Source organism: Bos javanicus, chromosome 13, assembly GCF_032452875.1.
Source record: "Bos javanicus breed banteng chromosome 13, ARS-OSU_banteng_1.0, whole genome shotgun sequence".
NCBI lineage: Eukaryota > Metazoa > Chordata > Mammalia > Artiodactyla > Bovidae > Bos > Bos javanicus.
This window is the reverse complement of record NC_083880.1, coordinates 28,463,259-28,490,025: the sequence shown is the minus strand read 5'-3', so window position 1 is coordinate 28,490,025 and position 26,767 is coordinate 28,463,259. Positions and strand designations below refer to the sequence as shown.

Sequence of the window (26,767 nt, the reverse complement as noted above, 5' to 3'; positions counted from 1 at the left end):
ATTTCCTCTGCCTTTCAGACTCTCATCTCATTTAGGTGAGGAAAGTACTTGGCAGTCGAAAGTCATTGTCTTTCACCAATTTTGGCATCAACACGGAGGCCAGAGAAGGGCAGGGTCTCAGGATCCAGACAGACCCTGCTGGAGACCACTGTGGGCACAGGATGTGAGGGGAGCCAGGCAGTGGTCTGCCCACATTCCACGGTTTCTCCTGTGTCAGGGACAGACTGGGCCTCACACCAGCCAGGGGTGAACACACACCAAATAACTGCAAACCTCAGTGGGGAGCCTCGCCTGGTTCTATCCGTGCATCCCTGGCATATCGCCAATGACCGCAGAAAGATGGACACATGTACAGGTTACACTAGCATTGATCGCTGTTTTCTGGAAGGCCACAGTTCAGCAGAAGCCCCTGCCTGAGGAATTATCATGAACTGATTTCCCGATAAAGGAAAAAAAAACAAAACAACACGCTCAAATTGTCAGGGGGCATGCAAACCCATCTCCACCTCCAGAGCTGGGAACTAGAGCAGAAAGCTTCACTGCAGCAGTTACTTTTAGGAATGTAATTGTGAACAGAGTCCTCTTCTGATTGCTCTGTTGTTTGCCAAAGCGGGCCAGTTAATTTGTGGAGTCAGTGGAGTCTTAACTGTAATCTGAAGACTTGGGCTCATACATTTAGGTATCAAAATGGAAGCAGGGCCCCGTGTCAGGTGCCCCTTAGTGGGAACCAAACATCCCAACGAGCATTTGTTCCAGAAGCCTTTACACACCATGCTTACACACTATGCTTGCACACCACGCTTGCAGGCTGGTAGCGTGGTCACTTCCCAACCCTCTGAGTTTTCATAGCTCCATGGCTAACACTTTAAGAGTTTTGAACCACTTTAGAACTTACTGAAACTTCCTAAACTTACTTCAGACATCTCTTAAATCATTCACCAAGCTGACAATTATTTTTTTCTCCTTCTTTAAGCACAAAATCCTGTATAATCACTAGTGTTTATTGACAGCTATGTAGGAGGCGGCATGGGGAGGGGAAGAGAAGGGGGAGGAGAAGGGAGGGAAGCCCTTCACTCGTCTGACTTCCTTTGACCCTCACAAAACCTTGAGCAGTAGGTGGTGGTCTCCCTGTTTCATCCTTGGGAATAATGAGGCTCCATGAGCCTAAGTCATTCCCCAAATCGGGACCCGCCCCCAGCCCCCAAGATCTATCTGACTCCAAATCCACACTCTGTAAGCCCTGTACACACAGCCTGGGGGATGACAGGTTTAGAAAATTCCTAGTGAGTCACCTCTGGAGTCTTATCTGCTCCCGAGGGAAAGTTTCAGAGGATGAGCGATGGGCCCCAGGACACACACAGAAAAATACTGCAGTTCGGGCCATGAGGCCATTTGCTAGATCTCAGGATGACAAGCTGTAGTCAGCGTGTCCTCGCCAGGAGGGGAGTGTCCTCCACCTAATCTGTCCAACCCGCTGATCTTTTTAGTCGAAGATCCATGCCGCCCGCAGCCTGAGCGAAATTGCCATCGACCTGACAGAGACAGGGACGCTGAAGACATCCAAGCTGGCCAACATGGGCAGCAAAGGCAAGATCATCAGCGGCAGCAGCGGCAGCCTCCTGTCCTCAGGTGAGCAGACCCTAAAAGAGGTCCCCGGGCAGCAGGGCTGCAAGCCCTGGGTTGGGGCGGAGCGCTCTGAGGGTAGGTGAGGGGGGCGGTCAGGACCATGTGGCAGGCTCGGCGGAAGCTGGCTCTGGCATCCAGAGCAAGGTTTGCAGTCCAGCAGGGATCAGAGAAAATGGCCAAAGATATAGGGGGTGGGGAGAGGCGGAAGAACCACACAGTGTGCGGAGGACGCACAAGGGTCTTAGAGCAGCATCCAGAGCCTTCTCGAGGCTGATGGCCAGCCTGCAGGAGTGTCTGCTCCAGGGGTGGAAGGAGGGATCCCTTGGGTGCCACTTAAGGAGAATTACCTAAGAAAGGGCTGAAGGTCCGAGTCATGGTGCTGAGGGACCTGCACTGTGTTCCCAGGGGAACTTCTTGAGGCTTTCAAAAGTACAGAAAACTCTTGATCATTTGGAAAGGAGAGTCCTGCTGTCTGGCGCCTTTGGAAAGAGAGGATCAGCAGGTCTGATGCAGTCTGTCTCTGCAGGGCCCTGGGCAAGTGTTTGTCATCATTCGAAGCTGGGAGGGGCAGAAATGCCCTGAGGTTTCAGGTCTGGCTGGATTCAGGAGAAGGGACACCGTTTGCTGAAGTGACAGGAAGGGGAGTGGTTTGAGTTGGGCAGGGAATCGAAGAGAAGGAGGCAAAAATTTCCTGAAAGTGTTACAGAAGTATAATAATGCTGGTCACCCTCCAGGCCACACGGTCACGGCCGGATTATTCTTGGGGCCAGTGTCCTCTTCCTTGCCTCTGAGCCAGAGAGTGAAACAAGAAGGCTTTGTCCTACCTTATCTTCCAGAGTCATTTCTATACAGCTGGTGGCAGCAGACAATAAAAAGGGAAATAAAAAAGGAAAAAGATTCATCAGTACCATGATGACCGGGAGGGCTGGGATGGGGCGGGGGCGGAGATCAAGAAGGAGGGGATATATATACAGTTATAACTGATTTGCACTGTTGTATGGCAGAAACCAGCACAACATGGTAAAGCAATTATCCTCCAATTAAAAATAAAAAAGAAACTTAAAAAAAAGGAAAAAGACAGGAGTAGGGAGAAGCTGAAACCTGTCTAGTTAATTTCTGGGCTGGTGGAGTCCAGTCAGAACCGGAACACATTCAGACCTGAAGGGCAAGGGTGAGGATTGATCGGCCTTTGTAAGGTCCCCAGGGACCCGTGGCCAGGTGTTCACATGGCCATGGGTTTTACAAAATCTGTGAACATAATACATTTAGCCACCAAAATTATATAAGTGTCAGGCCCCACACAGTTGGCTCTGCCTCTGCTAGGTCACCATTAAGGATCACTGTCAACCCCTCCCTGTCTTGGATCCTTAAAATGTTTTCATCAATACAATGGTCCGAGTAATCATTATTTCTGAGGCTTACAGGGTTCCAGTGAAGACCATGGACAATGCTGTAGCAAAGAGAATGCTTTCCAAAGTCCAAGACCCCTGCCTGGAATTTCAGCCACTCCTGATTCCCTGCTGAATGAGGGAGGGCAGGGCCAGCACTGTGATTGTCCCTGAGACACTCCCCTGTGTGCGTGTTCAGCTGCTAAGTCATGTCAGACTCTTTGTGACCCCATGGATTGTAACCCGCCCAGCTCCTCTGCCCATGAGATTCTCTAGGCAAGAATACTGGAGTGGGTTACCATTTCCTCCTCCAGGGAATCTTCCTGACCCAGGGATCAAACCCACATCTCCGGTGTCTTCTGCACTGGCAGGCAGGTTCTTTATCACTGAGCCACCTGGGAGCCCAGAGTCTCAGATTTGAGCCTGGATTCATCTGCCCACCATCCTCCTAATCTAGCCCCTATGAGGCTGACTCTTCCTCCAGCCTCAGCTAGGGGCACATCCTTGCTCTGGTTTCATATCCACTCGGAAATCCACATTCTTTTTGCACATGGCATGTTATACCCAGGAGGAGAATAGATTCTTCCAGCTCAGGTGTATCAGAACCCCTTGGGAGGTTCCTTCAAACTCAAATAGCTGTGTACTAGCCCTGGAGTGTCTGATCTATGAGACTGGGTGAGACCAGAAATTTGCCTTTCTAGCAAGTTCCAACAAGTTCCCTGGTGCTGTTGATGCCGCTGGTCTGGGGACCTTGCTTTGAGAGTCTCTCTTCTTGTTGAAGAAGAAAGAAAAGCTTGAGGTGGGTGTACAGCTCAAGATCAAGGAACTTAGGTCTCCCCACTTTTACCAAATGAACCTAACTAGTATCTTTTTTCAACTATTTATTTGGCTACATTGAGTCTTAGTTGTGGCATATGGGATCTTCATTGCATTGTGCAAGATCTTTCATTGCAGCATGCAGGCTTTAGTAATTGGGGTGTGTGGGCTTGGTTGCTCCTTGGCATGTGGGATCTTGGTTCCCCAACTAGGAATTGAGCCCATGTCCCCTGCATTGCAAGGATTCTTAACTACTTGACCCCCAGGGAAGTCCCTCCTCTCCCCACTTTTACCCCTATGTCCTGGTCCATCTGCAGGGGCCCCTTGTCTCTGGCACCCTCCAGGGATGCAAAGCTAACAGCAGGTACAGAGGAATGGGTGAGCAGGAGCCCCAAAACTTCTAACATGAAACGACATTACTCAACCATCAGAGATGAGATCCAGGCAGTTTTAATACTAAGCAATTAATATTAAATTTACTAATTTAATAAATTAGTTTATTTAGAGGAAGCAATTCCTCTCTGTTACCGCCATCAGCTTGACATTAGTCAATCCCATGGGTTAGGAGATGAATCAACTGCTGAATCTACTCCCACACCTAATATCTTTATCCCAGGATATTAGAGCTGTTCTAACTTAGTGATGAAGACCCCACGCAAAGCTGTTCGGAAGTTGATGGAAGCAACCGGGGTCCCCGGACCGCAGCACTTCTGCAGTGGCTTCATGCATAGGGCCGAGGCCCTCTGGCTTTTCTCTGCCTGCCCTCTGCTGCTCAGCTAAGTGAGAGGAAGGCTGGGTGGAGGATAAGGTGGGGAGGTGTGAGTCGTGCCTGTGACCAGGCCAGGGAGCGTGTGACACTCGACCCAGCCCTGCGAGATAGATCTTGAAGAACTGGCCTTAAATGCAGAGACGGAGGCTCTGTGGGGAGGTTTCCCTCCTAACTTAGGAAAGGCCATGGGTCAGTGGAGGGAGAGACCGTGCACCGAAAGTGTTCCATCAGCCAACACAGGGAACTTCTAGGACCTGTACATCGGGCCATTGCGGCCTCCAGGTGTGTGCTTGCTGCGCCTCTGACTTTCCATATGCAGGAGAAAAAGATGCCTTCTCCTGAGGCCTTGTGGTCCCACCTGGAAGGGATGGTTGCCCATCCCCCAGGTGAAAATATAGGCTGGCTCCCCACCTGTGCTTTTCATCCTCTAGACTGGGGCTGCCCAACCTCTGGGCCACAAACCAGTACCTCCCTCAGATCAGTGGCAGCATTGGATTAGAAATAAAGTGCACAATAAATGCAGTGCACTTGAATCATCCCAACCCCCTCACGCCTGCCCCGAGCCCACGGAACTGGTCCTTGGTGCCTTAGTGAGCCCTTCTCCGCTGCACACGGAGAGGCCTACATTTTAGTGATGGGCTTGCATAAATGAGAGAGCTCCAGTCTTTCTGGATGGACCTGATTTAAACACTCTTTTATGATACTTGCCAGAACTATGATCTACCTCTCATTCAGGAAATAGGATACCCAGTGTCCTATTTGATCAGTTATTTTTATTTCCTTCACAAATACAAAAAAAAATATTTTGTATTGGTGTGCATGTCTGGGTCTTTTTGACCCCATGAACTATAGTCCACCAAGCTCCTCTGTTCATGGGATTTTCCCAGCAAGAACTAGAGTAGGTTGCCACTTCCCCCTCTAGGGGATCTTCCTAACCCAGGAATCAAACCCAAACCTCCTATGGCAGGTGGGTTCTTTATCACTGACCTGGGAAGCCCACCTGGTGCCTCATTAAAAAAAAAAAAAAAGGTGCTGTCTAATAGTCCTGAAAAACATTTTGAAAAACTAATCGTCACTCGAAAATCCTTTTTTCTAGCTCAGTGCCTGACACCCAGTAGTTGCTCCATACATGATTTTTAAAAATGTTTACATTATTTCCCCATAACTCATTTATTTGATGTCTGGAAATTTGTACCTTTGACCCCCTTCACCTATTTCCCCCACTGTCACCCCCTGCCTCTGACAACCACCAGTCTCTTCCTTTTATCTATGAGCTCAGGGGAGGTTATGGGTTTTATTTGTTTGTGTTTAGAGTCTATGTATCAGTGAAATCAAATAGTGTTTGCCTTTCTCCAGTTTATTTCACTTAGCATAATGCCTTCGGGGTCCATTTATCTTGTTTCAAATGACAAGATTTAATTTTTTTGTTATGGCTGAATAACATTCCAGTGTGTGTGTGTGTGTGGTAAAGTCACAATTTCTTTACCCTTTCGTCTACTGGTGGACACTTAGGCTGTTTCCGTGTCTTGGCTCTTGTGAATAGTGCTGTAGTGAACACGGGGATGGAGATATCTTTTCCAGTTAGTGTTTCATTTCTTCAGATAAATACCCAGAAGTGAAATTGCTGGGTCATGTGGTAGTTCTATTGTTAGTATTTTGAGGAACTTGCATACTGTTACATGGTGGCTGCACCAGCTCGCATTCCCACCAGCAGTGTAGGCAGAGTTCCCTTTCTTTTTCTCCACATTGTCACCAACATGTGTTCTTTTTGATGACAGCCATTCTGACAGATGCAAGGTCATTTCCCACTGTGGTTTTGATTTGCATTCCCCTGAAGGTTAATGATTCGGGATATCTTTTCATTAATGATACTGGTCATATGTATGTCTTCTTTGGAAAATGTCTCTTCAGACTCTTCTGCCCATTTCTTAATTGGATCTTTTGTTGTTGTTGTTATAGCGTTGTGTGAGTTTTTTACATATTTTGAATATTAGCCCTTTATCGGATATATGATTTGCCAATATTTTCTCCCACTCAGTAGGTTGCATTTTCTCTTTGTTGATGGTTTCCTCTGTTGTGCAGAAGCTTTTTAGTTTGATGTAGTCCCATTGTTTATTTTTTTTAATATTTATTTATTTGGCTGTACTGGGTCTTAGTCGCCACACTCAGAAGTTCTGATCTTCGTGGCAGTTTGTGGGATCTTTGGCTGTGGAATGTGGGATCTAGTTCCCTGACCAGGAACTGAACCTGGGCCCCCTGCGTTGGGAGTGAGACAACTTAGCCACTGGGCCACCAGGGAAGTCCTGAGTCCCATTTGTTTATTTTTACTTTTGGCGCCTCTGGTTTTGGTGTCAAATTTAAAGAAATCATCGCCAAGACTGATGTCAATGATACACAGTTATTGAAATTAAGATTTGAAGGATACTAGTAAGAATCCAGTGTGTGCTGCATTTTAAGAACCTTCTGTGTTCCCAGAGTATATGGTATCTTGGTCCTTGTCAGGATCTCTCATAAACCTACCACCAACATTTTCCATCAGATTATCATGATGGTATCAGACCTTCAGAGGTTACTCTTTTCAGATCAGGCCCCTCCTGCAAATACCATCCATCTTCATTCTCTTTCGTTCATCCTTCCACCCTTGTCTGTCTCCAAATTGTGTTGTAACTGAGCCGTATAACCACACTGTGATATTTTACAGTATAAACATTTTTTTCCAGCTCTTGAACTTGGCTAGGAACTATGCATAGCATTTTAAAAGTTATAGCCTCTCTCCTCAAAGAGTTTGCATACTGTGTATTGATGTAAAACAGAGATAAAATATTGTCAACTTCTAGTAACTCTGAAGGCAGTTTTCCTATTTAACAAGGCCACATCATTACCAAGTACTGGACTTCAGTCATTTTAAAGGAATCTGAGGTGTCAGATGCTAATAAATGAAGAAATGTTACGGATATTGTTAAAGAAGTCAGAAGTCCACTCTTACTAATGGCCCATTCAGGGACTAACATTTCAAAAAGAAACAGTCTGCAGAGTTGAAATGATTTACTAAGGCTCGGGGCCAAGACCCCCTGAGATTTTCAGTGGTGACACCCAGGCCTGTCCCGTGGGAGATCTGAGTAGAGACCCTTAGAGGTGCTGAGCCTTCTGAGCTCTGCTGGATTAAAAGGGGTCAAGCTCTTACTTCCTGACATTGCACTGTATGAGATTCAGATTCTAGGAAGGTTAGGGAACCAAATCCCAAATCCATTTGTAAAGGGGTGCCGGTGGGCAGGCTTTGAAAGACGTGAGGACCCTTGTCTCAGAGCACGTCTACTGAGAGATGGCCTGGCCTTCCCAGGGTCCCCAGAGGAGGGGATATGGAGGCAGCTCAAGGCGCAGCCCCCCTTCCAGGCCAGCAGAGCCCCACCCGCTGCCCCCATCATAGTCTCCTCACAAGCTCTGCACCTCTGGGTACCCAGCCAGCCTGCCACCTGACCACTATGGGGGACGTGGGGGTGAGCAGGGGACATTGTAGTCACTCTGCCTAGTTGCTCAGTCACTCAGTCCTGTCCGACTCTTTGTGACCCCACAGACTGCAGCACGCCAGGCTTCCCTGTCCTTCACCATCTTTTTCTTAAAATCTCAAAAATGATGGGAAAGGGAGGAAAAATGGAATGACAAAATAAAAGACACAAGAACTGCATGTTGAACACACATGGCCTTTCCACAGATCCTCTGAAAGCAAGAGAGAGTGGAGGATTGTCCTAGCATTGCTTCTGGAATTTGCCATCCCAGGACAGTTCTGGTTTCAGTGGGAAGGTAGGGGCTCAGGGAGATGTGTTTTTGCTTTTAGCCCATTTAAAGAAAATGGCACGGACTCTCTTAGGAGAGATGCTGTGTTCTGCTTCCCCATGTGGATTGTTGCATTAACCATCCCTCCCCCCAAACAACAATAAAAAAAAGTCACTGTGCATCCTTTCTTAAAGAAATAGAACAATGAGACATGTTCTTTTTTTGAATGGAAATACAGGGGCAGAAGCCACCCACTCTCTCCAAAACAGAACGGCATGTTGTGTCTATAAATAGGAGTCGGGCTATGGGATTAATGAGATGGCAGTTGAGTCATCTTCATTGTGAAAAGCAGGATTGCAAAGAATGTGGTGATGGGTCTTGGGTTTAAAAAATAAAATAAAAAAGAAGTAGCACAAAGCCTTGCAGTCTGCTGGGGTCACTCAGCTCTGACCTTTTCCGCTCTGGGGGAAAACATGTTGTACTGAGCGTAGGGCCTGCTCTGTCTGGGACCCGTCCATGTCCATGACTCAACTCTTCACACGTTCACCTTCTCTGAATGCCAGCACTTCCTGCCATTGTTGGGAAGTTTATTAATAACTAGTGTAACAATGAGGGTGCCAGCTATCTGCCATCTCTCCTTCCAGAGGACTGATCTGATAGGCGCCTGCCAGCTTTATAGTTCAGGGCTGTGTTCAGCTCAGAATACACAGCCCTGTAGTTGGTATCAATCACACGATATTTGGGGGCTTTTTTCTTCTTTTTGTCATCTTTTTTTCTTTTAATGTAGATTTTATTCCTACAGTTCAAATGTATTTCCTTTATCTTTTGCAATTACTTGACATCAATTTTTTTGCTGCATGGCATGTGAGATCCTAGTTCCCCAAATAGGGATTGAACCCGGGCCTCCTGCATTAGAAGTTCAGCGTCTTAACCACTGGACCTGCAGGAAAGTCCCATCTCCAACCTTTCTCTTTAGCTCTCGATTCTACCTCTTCCCTGTATTTCTCTTCAGCTTTTTCAAGTTCTGTTGTCCTCTTAAGTCTAATGATGCCCAGGTTCCTGGGCTCAGTGCCCTGCAGACAGGGTCAGCCTGTAGGACTGCCAGAGGGCTCACCTTCTGCCAGGGTGTGTTTATACAGGACTGTGTAACTGGTGAGGGCTGTGAAATCTCTGTGGAATAGATGTTTCTGGCCGTGGCTTGTGCAGGACAGGCCTGAGTCAAAATACTGAGAAGACAGCATGGTTGTCCTTTTCTGCTTTCTCATCAGGGGGTTAAAAAAAAAAAAAAAAACCATGAAAGCCATTTATACTGATATATTTCTGCCCTCCTGTGTAAAGGAATATTTGCCTACTAAAGAAAACCAGGACAGAATGATCATCTATAGCCTAAGTGAATGACTTTGAAACTGATGGAATTTTAAACAGTCATAAAGAAATCACTGTCCCCACCCAGAGGCTTTTTGCACTCTTCCCATTTATTGAGACCAGCCTTCTCAATATTGCCGTCAAATCAGAGTTTTGGAGACAGAAGAATAAGCCCTCGTATTTCACAATATAAGAAATAGAAACCATGTAAGTTAACTCATAACAGTAGTTTCAACTGGGTACTTTACCAGATGCTGCCAAATTTTTATTAATTTTTATTGAAGTATAGCTGCTTTACAGTGTCTTGTTAGTTTCTCCTGTACAGCAAAATGAATCAGCTATACATGTACACATATCCTCTTTTTTTGGACTTTTCTTCCCATTTACATCACCACAGAGCACTGAGTAGAGTTCCTTGACTCACACAGTAGGTTCTCATTAGTTATCCATTTTATACCTACTATCAGTAGTGATACTGACTGATTGATCCCAATCTCTCAATTCATCCCACCCCTCTTTTCCCCGCTGAGTGTCCATACGTTTGTTCTCTACATCTGTGTCTCTATTTCTGTTTTGCAAATAAGATCATTTGTATCATTTTCCTAGACTCCACATATATGCATTAATATATATTTGTTTTTCTCTTTCCGACTTCACTCCATATGAGTCTCTGGGTCCATCCACGTCTCTACAAATGACCCAACTTCATTCCTTTTTATGGCTGAGTAATATTCCATTTATATATGTACCACATCTTCTTTATCCTCTTTTGATGGACATTTAGGTTTCTTCCATGTCCTGGCTGTTGTAAACAGTGCTAATAGAACTGCAGTGAATATTGGGGTACATGTGTCTTTTGAAATTATGGTTTTCTCTGGGTATATGCCCAAGAATGGGATTGCTGGATTATATGGTAGTTTGTTTTTTATTTGTTTAAGGAACCTCCATAGTGGCTGTATCAATTTATATTCCTAATAGCAGTACAAAGGATCCCTTTTCTCTACACTCTCTCCAACATTTATTGTTTGTAGACTTTTTTTCAATGATGGCCATTAGGATGGGTGTGATTTTTTTTTTAATGTTGAACTTGTATCTTACAACTTTCCTGAATTTGGTTTTTAGCTCAGATTATGTATGTACATGCATGTGTTCTTTGGATGGATATGTTTTCTCAGTTGTGTCCAACTCTTTGCAACCCCATGGACTGTACCTGCAAGGCTCCTCCATCCATGGGATTTTCCAGGCAAGAATACTAGAGTGGGTTGCCATTTCCTTCACCAGAGGATCTTCCCAATCCAGGGATCGAACCCGGGTCTCCCATACTGCAGGCAGACTCTTTACCATCTGAGCCACCAGGAAGCCCATGTGATGGGTGTCAGTAAAACCCCATTATAGTTTTGATTTGCACTTCGCTAATAATTAGTGATATTGAGCATCTTTCCATGTGTTTATTGACCATCTGTTTGTCTTCTTCAGAGAAATGTCTATTTAGGTCCTCTTCCCATTTTTTAATTTTTTTCTTTTTTTTCTATTGAGCTGCATGAGCTGTTTGTATATTTGGGAGATTAATCCTTTGTTCATCGCCTTGTTTGCAAACATTTTCTCCCATTCTGAGTGTTGTCTTTTTATGTTGTTTATGGTTTCCTTTGCTATGCAAAAGCTTTTAAGTTTAATTAGGTCCCATTTGTTAATTTTTGTTTTTATTTTCATTACTCTAGGAGGTGGGTCAAGAAAGATCCTGCTGTGATTTATGTCAAAGAATGTTCTGCCTATGTTTTCCTCTTAAGAGTTTTGTAGAGTCTGGCCTTACATTTAGGTCTTTAATGCATTTTGAGTTTATTTTTGTGTATGGTATTAGGGTGTATTCTAATTTCATTGTTTTGCATGTAGCTGTCCAATTTTCCCAGCACCATTCATTGACTAAGAAGCTGTCTTTTCTCCAGTGTATATTCTTGCCTCCTGTGTCATAGATTAGGTGACCAAAGGTGTGTGAACTTCCTCTGGGCCTCCTATTCTGTTCCATTGGTCTATATTTCTGCTTTTGTGCCAGTTACCATACTGTGTTGATTACTTCTAGTATAGTCTGAAGTCAAGGAGCCTGATTTCCTTCAGCTCCATTTTTTTTCTTTCTTAAGATTGCTTTGGCTATTCAGGGTCTTCTGTGTTTCTGTACAAATTGTAACATTTTCTGTTCTAGTTCTGTGAAAAATGCCATTGGTAATCTGACAGGGATTGCCAGCAAATTTGGAAAACTCAGCAGTGGCCACAAGACTGGAAAAGGTCAGTTTTCATTACAATCCCAGAGAAAGGCAATGCCAAAGAATGCTCAAACTACCGCACAATTGCACTCATCTCTCACGCTAGTAAAGTAATGCTCAAAATTCTCCAAGCCAGGCTTCAGCAATACGTGAACCGTGAACTTCCTGATGTTCAAGCTGGTTTTAGAAAAGGCAGAGGAACCAGAGATCAAATTGCCAACATCCGCTGGATCATGGAAAAAGCAAGAGAGTTCCAGAAAAACATCTATTTCTGCTTTATTGACTATGCCAAAGCCTTTGACTGTGTGGATCACAATAAACTGTGGAAAATTCTGAAAGAGATGGAAATACCAGACCACCTGATCTGCCTCTTGAGAAATCTGTATGCAGGTCAGGAAGCAACAGTTAGAACTGGACATGGAACAACAGACTGGTTCCAAATAAGAAAAGGAGTTCATCAAGGCTGTATATTGTCACCCTGCTTATTTAACTTCTATGCAGAGTACATCATGAGAAACGCTGGACTGGAAGAAGCACAAGCTGGAATCAAGACTGCCGGGAGAAATCTCAATAACCTCAGATATGCAGATGACACCACCCTTATGGCAGAAAGTGAAGAGGAGTTAAAAAGCCTCTTGATGAAAGTGAAAGTGGAAAGAGAAAAGGTTGGCTTAAAGCTCCACATACAGAAAACAAAGATCATGGCATCTGGTCCCATCACTTCATGGGAAATAGATGGGGAAACAGTGGAAACAGTGTCAGACTTTATTTTTTGGGGGTCCAAAATCCCTGCAGATGGTGACTGCAGCCATGAAATTAAAAGACGCTTACTCCTTGGAAGCAAAGTTATGACCAACCTAGATAGCATATTCAAAAGCAGAGACATTACTTTTCCAACAAAGGTCCGTCTAGTCAAGGCTATGGTTTTTCCAGTGGTCATGTATGGATGTGAGAGTTGGACTGTGAAGAAGACTGAGCACCGAAGAATTGATGCTTTTGAACTGTGGTGTTGGAGAAGACTCTTGAGAGTCCCTTGGACTGCAAGGAGATCCAACCAGTCCATTCTGAAGGAGATCAGCCCTGGGATTTCTTTGGAAGGAATGATGCTAAAGCTGAAACTCCAGTACTTTGGCCACCTCATGTGAAGAGCTGACTCATTGGAAAAGACTCTGATGCTGGGAGGGATTGGGGGCAGGAGGAGAAGGGGACGACAGAGGATGAGATGGCTGGATGGCACCACTGACTCGATGGATGTGAGTCTGGGTGAACTCTGGGAGTTGGTGATGGACAGGGAGGCCTGGTGTGCTGTGATTCATGGGGTCACGAAGAGTCAGACATGACTGAGTGAGTGAACTGAACTGAACTGGGTTGAATCTATAGATTGCTTTGGGGAGTATAGTCATTTTCACAATATTGATTCTTTCAGTCCAAGAACATGGTATATCTCTCCATCTGTTTGTGTCATCTTTGATTTCTCTCATCTGTGTATCATGGTTTTCTGCATACAGATATTTTGCCTTCTTAGGTAAGTTTATTTTTTTTTTAATCAAAGGATAAGTGCTTTACAATATTGTGTTGGTTTCTGCCATACATCAGTACTCATGTAGGTTTTTTCCTAAGTATTTTACCCTTTTCATTGCAGTGATAATGGGATTGTTTCCTTAATTTCTCTTTTTGATCTTTTGTAGTTAGTATATAAGAACGCAAGAGATGTCTGTATTAATTTTTTTTCTAGTCATATTTATTTTTGGGATCTCAAGTAACATTCTTAAAAATAAAAACAAGGAGTGAAATTTTTAGGCTATCCAAAGGAGGTGGGTGGGTTTTTAAGAGGTGAGCAATAGAGCAACCTTGGCCAAAGGAGTTTTGGAGTAGGGAGTGCAGGACTGAATTGTCAATGGGAGGTGAAGAAATATTTGAAGGCAGAGTTTGGCTGTGAAGAATGGAGAGTGGTATTGAGCCAACTGAAACAGAAAGCAAGATTGAATCAGGAAGATTCACTCTTAAAATGGAAAACTAGAGAATGTCTAACTAATGAAAAGAAGAATTCAAGAGAAGGAAATAAAGTATGATCTAGAAAACAAATCACTGCAAAAGAAAAAAATAAATGTCAGAGCACATGTAAGCATTGCCTTTAGATAAAAGTTGTAACACCTCTTCCATTGAAATTAGAGGGAAGGAAGAATGATTAAGTTATATGTAGGTTTGGGGATTTGGTAAAGCTTAGAATTAAATTTCACCCTTCTGTTTTAATTTTGTATCCTATGACTTTACTGTTTCCACTGTTTCCCCACCTATTTCCCACGAAGTGATGGGACCGGATACCATGATCTTAATTTTCTGAATGTTGAGCTTTAAGCCAACTTTTTCACTCTCCTCTTTCACTTTCATCAAGAGGCTTTTTAGTTCTTCTTCACTTTCTGCCATAAGGGTGGTGTCATCTGCGTATCTGAGGTTATTGAGATTTCTCCCGGCAATCTTGATTCCAGCTTGTGCTTCTTCCAGCCCAGCATTTCTCATGATGTACTCTGCATAGAAGTTAAATAAGCAAGGTAACAATATACAGCCTTGACGTACTCCTTTTCTTATTTGGAACCAGTCTGTTGTTCCATGCCCGGTTCTAACTGTTGCTTCCTGACCTGCATATAGGTTTCTCAAGAGGCAGGTCAGGTGGTCTGGTTTCCAGTCTCTTTCAGAATTTTCCACAGTTTATTGTGATCCACATAGTCAAAGGCTGGACATGAGTTTGAGTCAACTCCGGGAGTTGGTGATGGACAGGGAGGCCTGGCGTACTGAGATTCATGGGGTCTCAAAGAGTCGAACACAACTGAGCGACTGAACTGAACTGAACTGATGACCTTACTGAATTTATTGATGAGCTCTAGTAGTTTTCTGGCGGCATCTTTAGGATTTTCTATGTGTAGTATTAGGTCATCTACAAACAGTGACAGTTACTTCTTTTCCAATTTGGATTCCTTTGATTTCTTTTTCTTCTCTGGTTACTATAGCTAGGACTCCCAAGACTATGTTGAATAATAGTGGTGAGAGTGGACACTCCTGTCTTGTTTCTGATCTTAGAGGAAATGCTTTCAGTTTTTACCAGTGAGAATAATGTTTGCTGTGGGTTTGTCGTATGTGGCCTTTATTATGTTGAGGTAGGTTCCCCCTATGCTTACTTTCTGGAGAATTTTTATCATAAATTAAGTGTAGAATTTTGTCAAAAGCTTTTTCTGCATCTATTGAAATGATCATGTGGTTTTTATTCTTTAGTTTGTTAATGTGATGTATCACACTGATTAATTTGCAGATATTGAAGAATCCTTGCATCCCTGGGATAAATTCCACTTGATCATGGTGTGTAGTGCTTTAAATGTATTTTTGCATTCAGTTTGCTAATATTTTATTGAGGATTTTTGCATCTATGTTCATCAGTGATATTGGCCTGTAATATTCTTTTTTATGATATCTTTGTCTGGTTTTGGTATCTGGTGATGGTGGCTTCCTAGAATGATCTTGGGAGTGTTTCTCCGCCTGCAATTTTTTGGAAGAGTTTGAGAAAGATAGGTATTAACTCTTCTCTAAATGTTTGATAGAATTCGCCTGTGAAGCTATCTAGTACTGGACTTTTGTCGGAAGATTTTTAATTAGTTTCAATTTCATTACTTGTGATTGGTCTGTTCATATTTTCTGTTTCTTCCTGGCTGAGTCTTGGAAGGTTGTACTTCTTTAAGAATTTGTTCATTTCTTCCAGAGTGTCCATTTTATTGGCATACAGTTGTTTGTAGTGGAATCTTCTCTTACAATCCTTTGTATTTCTGTGCTGTCTGTTGTGGCTTCTCTTTTTTCATTTCTAATTTAATTGCCTTGAGTCCTCTCCCTTTTTATCTTGATAAGTCTGGCTAAAGATTTATCAATTTTGTTTATCTTCTCAAAGAGCCAGCATTCAGTTTTATTGATCTTTGCTATTGTTTTCTTCATTTCTATTTCATTTATTTCTGCTCTGATCTTTATCATTTCTTTCCTTCTGTTAACTTTGGGTTTTGTTTTGGTTTTTTTTGCGGGGCAGGGGTTCTTTTACTAGTTGCTTTAAGTGTAAAGTTCAGTTCAGTTCAGTCACTCAGTCGTGTTCAACTTTTTGCGACCCCATGAATCGCAGCACCCCAGGCCTCCCTGTCCATCACCAACTCCCGGAGTTCACTCAGACTCACGTCCATCCAGTCAGTGATGCCATCCAGCCATCTCATCCTCTGTCATCCCCTTCTCCTCCTGCCCCCAATCCCTCCCAGCATCAGAGTCTTTTCCAATGAGTCAACTCTTCACATGAGGTGGCCAAAGTACTGGAGTTTCAGCTTTAGCATCAATCCTTCCAAAAAATCCCAGGGCTGATCTCCTTCCAAATGGACTGGTTGGATCTCCTTGCAGTCCAAGGGACTCTCAAGAGTCTTCTCCAACACCACAATTCAAAAGCATCGATTCTTCAGCTCTCAGCTTTCTTCACAGTCCAACTCTCACATCCATACATGACCACTGGAAAAACCATAGCCTTGACTAGGCGGACCTTTGTTGACAAAGTAATGTCTCTGCTTTTCAATATGCTATCTAGGATGGTCATAACTTTCCTTCCAAAGAGTAAGTGTCTTTTAATATCATGGCTGCAGTCACCATCTGCAGTGATTTTGGAACCCAAAAAATAAAGTCTGACACTGTTTCCACTGTTTCCCCATCTATTTCCCATGAAGTGATGGGACCAGATGCCATGATCTTTGTTTTCTGAATGTTGAACTTGTTGGCTTAAGCCAACTTTTTCACTCACCACTTTCAGTTTCATCAAGAGGCTTTTTAGTTCCTCTTCACTTTCTGCCATAAGGGTGGTGTCATCTGTAAAGTTAGGTTGTTTATTTAAGATTTTTCTTGTATTTTGAGGTAGGATTGTATTGCTGTAAATTTTACTTTTAGAACTGCTTTTGCTGCATCCCATAGATTTTGGGTTGTTGTGTTTTCCTTATCATTTGTTTCTAAGTATTTTTTATTTCCTCTCTGACTTCTAAAGTGATTTCTTGGTTATTTAGTAGCATATTCTTCAGCTTCCATGTGTTTGTGGTTTTTTTTCAGTTTTTTTCTGTAATTGATTTCTACTCTCATAGGGCTGTAATCTAAAAAGATGCTGGATATGTTTTCAGTTTTCTTAAATTTACCAAGGCTTGATTTGTGATCCAAGATGTGATCTATGCTGGAGAGTGTTCCACGCACACTTGAAAAGAAAGTGTGTCCTACTGGTTTTTGGATGGAATATCTTATAGATATCAGTTGAGTCTGCCTGGTCTAATGTGTCATTTAAGGCTTGTGCTTCCTTATTTTCTGTCTGGTTGATCTGTTCTTTGGTGTAAATGGGGTGTTAGAGTCCCCCATTATTATCGTGTTACTGTAGATTTCCCCTTTTATGACTGTTAGCATTTGCTTTATATATTGAGGTGCTCCCATGTTGAGTGCACAGATATTTACAATCATATCTTCTTGGATTGATCCCTTGATCATTAGGTAGTGTCCTTCCTTGTCTCTTGTAACAGTGTTTTATTTTTTAAAGTTTATTTTGTCTGGTATGAGTATTGCTACTCCAGGTTTCTTTTGAGATGCTGTTAATTTTTTAAATAAGTTGCTCAATTCTCTCTCTCCTCCTCCCTCTATTTTTCTTTTTAATTATCTTTGTACTCTTCACCCTTTGCTAAGAGTACCAGTGAGTCCTTTTTTTTTTTTTTTCTGGGTCCCAGAGACTCTTAGCTGCCACCAAAAGGTGTTTATTTTCAAAGTGCTCCCATTTCAATACTCTTTAACATGAACTATTTTATTTTTAAAATTTCTGACTCTAATGAAAAGTTTTCTGAGCATGAACTTTTCACATTACAAAAAATCACATTTCATTCCCTGAGACGCTTTCCAGAGATCACACATTTATCCTGAAATCTGCCAGGTGGCTCTATTTCCCATGTTCTCTTAGGACATCTTTTCTGTAAGAAATTCATAATTGAGGATTTGTGAGGCAAATAAATATCTCTCATCATAAAGAAGGGTTCAGACCTTTCCCTCATATTTATTCCTGGGGTATCTGCCAAAACTTTTCCTTACAGCTTTTATAGATCTGCTGGGAATATGCCTTCTTCCTTCTTTATTTTTTCCTTCCTAAAAGTCTAAACAGAGAGATAGTCATTTCCTTCCCTTACTTTTAGGACAACGGATTTCTTTCTTCTTTGGGGGACTATTTGTTTCAAATTTCCCCCTGCTTTCAGAGAGGAAAGCACCCCTTCTGTCTCCTGAGGTCAGCGGACTGGTCATCAGAATTCCATCTGTGTAAAAACAGATGAGCCTGGTTCCTGACAACATTCTCTTCAAGAGGATGCATTCTCATATCCGGTGCGGAGTAGCCCAGGGTCTTTTGAAAGATTGGAGCCCATTCTCCATCTCAGCCCGATGAGCACATCCTTCCCATTTGCCAGGGGGGCAGGGAGCTGCTGTTTGTGTGAGTTGGCCTTCTCCTCACATCCTGCCCCAGGGAACCAGCTGCCCATTGGGCGACAACTGGAGTTCCCCAGCTGGAACCTCTGGAAAGTCCTAGATGCGGTTTCTCCAGAGGTGGCAGAACAAGTTTTCTCCATATCCCTGCCAACAACAGCCCTAGCATCCGTGAGTTCACTCCAGAGATCTCCCAAAGCCCGTTGAAAGTCACTCTCGGATCTTAAGCACATCATTCAAACTCTCCTGGCTGTGTTTGGTTAGCAGTTGTCTTCTTAGAGGTCAGATCTTTTCCTCCCCTTCACTGGCCAGTTGATGAATGACTGATTTCTATAAAGCATGTGGATTGAAATATGATCATCTGATAGCCAAAGACAAAAGATATTTTCAATCTGGGCTCAAACAGATGTTGACTAGGCAGTGAGTAAGACGAAAGGTTTTCCAGAGAACTGATCTGATGCTGGTCTTCCTGGCCGTGGACCATAGGGAGACTCAGCCTCCTCAGACTAGACTTAGGGACATCATCAGCCCTGCAGGCTAATTATCTAATTGGCCCTGGGATGTAGGCTCACTCCTTACACCGCTGCCACCACCTCTCCTATTCAGGTGCATGGTTTATTTCCTTCCTCCTGCTAGACAGTTTTTTGTGGCCAAACCCAAGGCTCTCTGAGGGCTGGGCTTACATCCGGTTACCTGTCTCCCTGTCTCCTGCCCCCGCTGTGTACACAGACGGTGCTTCAGAGACTTCTGTTGCTTCATTGGTGCATTGGAAGGACCCATCGGCTCCTCCTCCTTCTTTCTGCCTGTATGTTCCTCCATACATCCTGCAGAAAGAGTCTGTCTGGGCTTGCAAAGACAGATAGGACTGCATGCCAACAATGTTACAGCAAGACAAAGTTCCTCCCCTCGTGGTATTTCCATCCTTAGGATGAAAAAGACCAAACAGGAAGCTGGAATCCCAGCTCTGCCTCCTTGAGTCCTGGTGACCACTTCTATGGAAATGGGGTTAATGTTTTTGTGAGAATGAAATGAAGTAGAATATGTGGGAAGCTCCTGTTAGGGGTTCTGTAAAAATCTCCCCGTTCCCTTTTTTCTCCCATGCTTCCTGCGTGTGGACCTTCCACTAGCTTTCTGCATTTCCTGCCTGTTCACTGTTCTTCCTCTTTACATTCTGAGGCTCCTCAGAATCGGGGTGCCAACCCCTAACAAAAGTCAGTGAGATGGTTTAATACAAGTAACCAGAAATATTGAGGTAGTGCCTGTGGTGTTCTGAGCTCTGGTCTAAACACCTTGCCAGCACTGTCTCCTTTGATCATCCCAGCTTTTGAAGAAGTCCTGCTTTCGTTCTCACAGTATAAGGGAGGTGACAGATTGAGAGAGGTCATGTAACATTGCCGAGTCCTCACAGCAAGTAAGTCACAGGAGCCAGGACACAAGCCTAGACTTGTTAACTCTAAACTGCTGGACAGTAGTATTCTGCCTCCAGAGGCTAGAAGACCGGTAGAAGTTTCTCAAGGTGTATTCACAGCACTCTATCCTTACAACCTTCGTGCTGCTTGAAAATTTGACACCAATAACAAATTATTTATGCGCTACTTAGATCTTTCACAAATATTCATAATCACTCCTGTTTTTCCCAGGGTTATTACATCAATTGATTATTTCTGGACAGCCCTTTCCAAGTAGCACTTGGCTAGTGTTTGTCAGTCTATACATTTTGAAATATCACTCTTCTGGCTCCAGGAAATTTCTGTCCATCTTCATATATCATGAACCCCAAACACAGCTCAGATTAAACAGTGTTCAAGTCTACAGTTATTTGCTTTGGTCTTTTGATAAGAGGCAGAGGTCAGTCCTTTAGGTGCTGGTCGATAATTAGACATTTCCTTTTGATGTGAAGCACTTTGTAGCAATAGCTGGGAGAGGGACCAGAGCTGCCACGATGTTTGTCTGTTCTAGAGGCAGGGATGAGAAAGAAAAGAGGAGGAAGATGATACCGTATGTAAGGTTTCTTTTGTAAAATTTGTAAAAATGACTCCTAGAGGTGAGAGGGAACTGCCTCAGTAAGTCGTTTATTAACAGCTTATTTACCAGAGACGTATGCAGTGTTTCAATATTCACTTATATAACAAATCACCAGTCACAGGTGTTAGTTTCCACAAAAATCCCCTGGTCAGTAGTGTCTGAAGTACCAGATTCTTTGAGTTTGGAGAAATCTTGGGGGTTAGTTAGTTGGTCACTTTCTAGTTGGAGACATCATGGTTCTGAGAGGTTAACAACCCAAGTGTGTGTGTGTGCTCAGTTGTGACTCCATGGAGTATAGCCTGCCAGACTCCTCTGTCCATGGAATTTTCCAGACAAGGATACTGGAGTGGGTTGCCATTTCCTACTCCAGGGGAGTATTCCCAACCCAGGGATCAAACCCGCATCTCCTGCATTGGTTCAACACTGAGCCACGTGGGAAGTTCTTACAACTCGAGATCTGATACCACGAAGACCAACAAGACCTTCTAGAACTAACACCCAAAAAGATGTCCTTTTCATTATAGGGGACTGGAATGCGAAAGCAGGAAGTCAAGAAAAACATGGAGTAACAGGCAAATTTGGCCTTGGAGTACAGAATGAAATTTGGCCTTGGAGTACAGGGCAAAGGCTAATAGAGTTTTGCCAAGACAACACATTGGTTATAGCAAACACCCTCTTCCAAAAACACAAGAAATGACTCTATATATGGACATCACTACATGGTCAATACCGAAATCAGATTGATTATATTCTTTGCAGCCAAAGATGAAGAAGCTCTAGACAGTCAGCAAAAACAAGACTGGGAACTTACTGTGGCTCAGATCATGAACTCCTTATTGTCAAATTCAGACTTCAAGTAAAGAAAGTAGGGAAAACCACTAGACAATTTAGGTATGACCCAAACCAAATCCCTTATGATTATACAACAGAAGTGAGAAATAGATTCAAGGGATTAAATCTGATAGAGTGCCTGAAGAACTATGGATGGAGATTCATGACACAGTACAGGAGGCAGGAAACAAGACGATCCCCAAGAAAAAGAAATGCAAAAAGGCAAAGTGGTTGTCTGAGGAGGCCTTACAAATAGCAGTGAAAAGAAGAGAAGTGAAAGGCAAAGGAAAAAAGGAAAGATATGCCCATTTGAATGCAGAGTTCCAAAGAATAGCAAGGAGAGATAAGAAAACCTTCCTCAGTGATCAATGCAAAGAAATAAAGGAAGACAATAGAGTGGGAAAAACTAGAGATGTCTTCGAGAAAATTAGAGATACCAAGAGAACATTTCATGCAAAGATGGGTACAATAAAGGGCAGAAATCGTATGGACCTAACAGAAGCAGAAGATATTAAGAAGAGGTGGCAAGAATACACAGAAGAACTGCACAAAAAAATCTTCATGACCCAGATAATCATGATGGTGTGATCACTCACTTAGAGCCAGACATCCTGGAATGTGAAGTCAAGTGGGCCTTAGGAAGCATTACTACGAAGAAAGCTAGTGGAGGTGATGTAATTCCAATTGAGCTCTTTCAAATCCTAAAAGATAATGCTGTGAAAGTGCTGTACTCAATATGCCAGCAAATTTGGAAAACTCAGCAGTGGCCACAGGACTGGAAAAGGTCAGTTTTCATTCCAATCCCAAAGAAAGGCAATGCCAAAGAATGCTCAAACTACCGCACAATTGCACTCACCTCACACGCTAGTAAAGTAATGCTCAAAATTCTCCAAGCCAGGCTTCAACAGTACATGAACCACGAACTTCCAGATGTTCAAGCTGGATTAGAAAAGGCAAAGGAACCAGAAATCAAATTGCCAAATTCACTGGATCATTGAAAAAGCAAGAGAGTTCCAGAAAAGCATCTACTTCTGCTTCTTTGACTACGCCAAAGCCTTTGACTGTGTGGATCACAACAAACTGTGGAAAATTCTGAAAGAGATGGGAATATCATACCACCTGATCTGCCTCTTGAGAAATCTGTATGCAGGTCAGGAAGCAACAGTTAGAACTGGACATGGAACAACTGACTGGTTCCAAATAGGAAAAGGAGTACATCAAGACTGTATATTGTCACCCTGCTTATTTAACTTATATGCAGAGTACATCATGAGAAACGCTGGACTGGAAGAAGCACAAGCTGGAATCAAGATTGCTGGGAGAAATATCAATAACCTCAGATATGTAGATGACACCACCATTATGGCAGAAAGTAAAGAAGAACTAAAGAGCTTCTTGATGAAAGTGAAACAGGAGAATGAAAAAGTTGGCTTAAAACTCAACATTCAGAAAGCTAAAGTCATGGCATCCTGTCCCATCACTCCATGGCACATAGATGGAGAAACAGGGGAAACAGTGGCTGACTTTATTTTCTTGGGCTCCAAAATCACTGCAGATGGTGACTGCAGCCATGAAATTAAAAGACGCTTGCTCCTTGGAAGAAAAGTTATGACGAACTTAGCATATTAAAAAGCAGAGACATTACTTTGCCAACAAAGGTCCATCTAGTCAAAGCTATGGTTTTTCCAGTAGTCATGTATGGATGTGAGAGTTAGACTATAAAGAAAGCTGAGCATTGAGAATTGATGCTTTTGAACTGTGATGTTGGAGAAGACTCTTGAGTCCCTTGGACTGCAAGAAGATCCAACCAGTCCATCCTAAAGGAAATCAGTCCTGAATATTCATTGGAAGGACTGATGTTGAAGCTGAAACTCTAATACTTTGGCCATCTGATGTGAAGAACTGACTCATTTGAAAAGACCCTGATGCTGGGAAAGATTGAAGGCAGGAGGAGAAGGGGACGACAGAGGATGAGATGGTTGGATGGCATCACCAACTCAATGGACATGAATTTGAGTAAATGCCAGGTGTTGGTGATGGACAGGGAGGCCTGGTGGGCTGCAGTCCATGGGCTCGCAAAGAGTCAGACACGACTGAGTGACTGAACTGAACTGAACTATGTTGGAAATCCAGATGTCTTTTATCCTTCACAGCTGCTCTCAAAAATAGCAGATTCCCATCTTGTTCATTTCTAAGGGTCTGAACGTATAACCTTGGATTTGTGCTGCCTGTGAAAAGGCATGTGTGTGTTCACATACCTGGAAATGGATAAATTGTAGTAACCGAGAACTTTTATACCATTCGCCATGTGTAGGTGCTGATTGAAAATTATTTCTGTGCTTAGAATCCTTCCAGATGTGCTTTTAGTTGGTAAGACGCTCATTGCCCTGAGCCCCTGAGGCTCTTCTGATTGTGTTTCTCCCCTGGATTCATTCTGTTCTGTCACTTGAGAGGATGAAGAGTGAATGTCTCCCTCCCAGTTTCTAGCTGTCTGGCTATTCTACCTTTTAGATGCCACACCTGCCTTGCAGGGATGTCTAAAGGGTAACAACATCAACATCATAGAGCACTTGGGGCTCCTTCTTCTGATGCCCTTGAGTTTCTTTCTTTGGTGCTGACACTGGACACTCGGCCGCCTCCCCCCATGGTTGCCATATTTGCCTGGTTGCAGTAAGAGCCCCATAGACTCAGATCCCATAAGCTCCAGGAATGAGCAGCTGTAAGAACTCAGCACGCTTGCCCAGATGGTGCATTTCCTTTTCAGAAAGAGAGGCACTGGGAACCTCTCTTTTTCAAATGTGTTGTGACAGGAACCCCAGTTGCAGAGCTGCCTTAGCTAGAGAATGGTGGAGTAGGGAGCCCAGGACCTGCTGAACTTCCTTGACCCCCATCCCACCCTCATACACCCTAAAAAGCGTAACTACAAACCCAGGGGCTCAAGAAACAGAATTTGAAGTGTCCAGACCTCTTTTGCTTCTTCTAAAGATGAGCTTTGGAGCCCCAGTGGCGGCACAGAGCACTTCTTTTCCTTGGCAGATGGCCTCCTGGAGCAGGGGCGAGAAAGTCATTTCAATCATCTCTCTCTTTCTGATTCTACCCATGTGTACCCATGTGAGTATGAGCACTCACTCAAGTCTACCCTGGATACAAGCTAAATGCTCAAAGTGTGTGATCTCATTAGTCTATTTTATAGACATCCTTTTATTTATTTATTGACCACACCACATGGCATGTGGAGGGAAGATCCCCTGGAGAAGGAAATGACAGTGCACTCCAGTATACTTGCCTGGGAAATCCCATGGACAGAGGAGCCTGGCAGGCTACAGTCCATAGGGTCGCAAAGAGTCAGACACAGCACACATGGCGTGAGGAATCTTAGTTCTCCAACCAGGGATCAAACTCAGGCCTCCTGCTTTGGGAGTGCAGAGTCTTAACCACTGCATCACCAGGGAAGTCCTCTCATTAGTCTTTTCAGCAGATTGAAGAGGGCAGGTCACTTGCCCAAGGTCACTCATCTAGTGAGTGGTTTAGAATACAGATCATTTTACCCTCTCCTCACCATCCAGTTACCATGATAATAACACTCTGCATGTCTAGGCCAACCAGCTCATTTACTTTGTTAAGATTTAACTTGGTGTCTGGCACCATATTCCTACTGAAGCAACTTCAAAATTAAAGGTTGAAACAGTGCCAGCCAAGTGTTAGTGGTGCCCAATATGGAGACAGCTCTTGAACCACCACTCTATCTTATATGAGCTTGGTATTTAGGCTAATTATTAGGTTGTTGTTCAGTTGCTAAGTCATGTCCGACTATGCGACCCCATGGACTGCAGCACGCCAGGCTTCCCTGTCACTATCTCCCAGTTTACTCAAACTCATATCCATTGAGTCAGTGATGCCATCCAACTATCTCATCCTCTGTTGCCCCCTTCTCCTCCTGCCCTCAATCTTTCCCAGCATCAGGGTCTTTTCCAGTGAGTCAGCTCTTTGCATCACATGGCCAAAGTATTAGAGCTTCAGCTTTAGCATCCGTCCTTCCAATGAATATTCAGGGTTGATTTCCTTTAAGATTGACTTATTTGATTTCCTTGCTGTCCAAGGAACTCTCAAGAGTCTTCTCAAGCACCACAGTTCAAAAGCATTAATTCTTTGACACTCAGCTTTCTTTACGGTCCAACTCTCACATCCATACATGACTACTGGAAAAACCATAGCTTTGACTACATGGACATTTGTCAGCAAAATGGTGTCTCTGCTTTTGAATACATGGTCTAGGTTTGTCATAGCTTTTCTTCCAAGGAGCAAGTGCCTTTTAATTTTGTGAGTGCAGTTACTGTCCGTGGTGATTTTGGAGACTAGGAAAATAAAATCTGCCATAGTTTCCACTTTTTCCCTATCTATTTTCCATGAAGTGATGGTACCAGATGCCATCATCTTAGTTTTCTGAATATTGAGTTTTAAGGTAGCTTTTTCTCTCCTCTTTCACCCTCATCAAGAGGCTCTTTAGTTTCTCTTTGCTTTCCGCCATTAGAGTGGTATCATCTGCATATTTGAGGTTGTTGATATTTCTCCCATCAATCTTGATTCCAGCCTGTGATTCATCCAGCCTTACATTTCACATGATGCACTCTGCATAAAAGTTAAATAAGCAAGGTGACAATATACAGCCTGGATGTACTTTCTTCCCAATTTGGAACCAGTCCATTGTTCCATGTCCGGTTCTAACTATTGCTTCTTGACCTGCACACAGCTTTCTCAGGGAGCAGATAAGGTGGTCTGCTGCTGCTGCTGCTGCTAAGTCGCTTCAGTCCTGTCCGACTCTGTGCAACCCCATAGACGGCAGCCCATCAGGCTCCCCCGTTCCTGGAATTCTCCAGGCAAGAACACTGGAGTGGGTTGCCGTTTTCTTCTCCAATGCATGAAAGTGAAAAGTGAAAGTGAAGTTGCTCAGTCGTATCCGACTCTTCGCGACACCATGAACTGCAGCCCACCAGGCTCCTCCGTCCATGGGATTTTCCAGGCAAGAGTACCGGAGTGGGGTGCCATTGCCTTAGTATTCCCATTTCCTGAAGAATTTTCCACGGTTTGTTGTGATCCACACAGTCAAAGGCTTTAGCGTAGTCAATGAAGCAGAAGTGGATGTTTTTCTGGAATTCCCTTGCTTTTTCTGTGATCCAACGAATGTTGGTTATTTGGTCTCTGGTTCCTCTGCCTTTTCTGAATCCAGCTTGTCCATCTGGAAGTTCTCAGTTCATGTACTGCTGAAGCCTAGCTTGAAGGATTTTGAGCATTACCTTGCTAGCATGTGAAATGAGTGCAATTGTATGGTAGTCTGAACATCCTTTGGCATTGCCTTTCTTTGGGATTGGAATGAAAACTGACCTTTCCAGTCCTGTGGCCACTGCTGA

The 26,767-nt window shown here is 43.5% G+C and overlaps 1 protein-coding gene across 9 annotated transcripts in view; it reads left to right on the top strand.

Moving 5' to 3' along the window:
• FRMD4A (FERM domain containing 4A) overlaps nt 1-26,767 on the top strand; it is a 749,223-nt gene that overhangs the window by 684,125 nt on the left and 38,331 nt on the right. For all 9 annotated transcript variants that reach the window (XM_061436072.1, XM_061436071.1, XM_061436069.1 and 6 more), the window contains one exon: nt 1,488-1,629. In XM_061436072.1, coding sequence (XP_061292056.1) covers nt 1,488-1,629 — 142 coding nt within the window. The remainder of the gene's footprint in view (nt 1-1,487; nt 1,630-26,767) is intronic.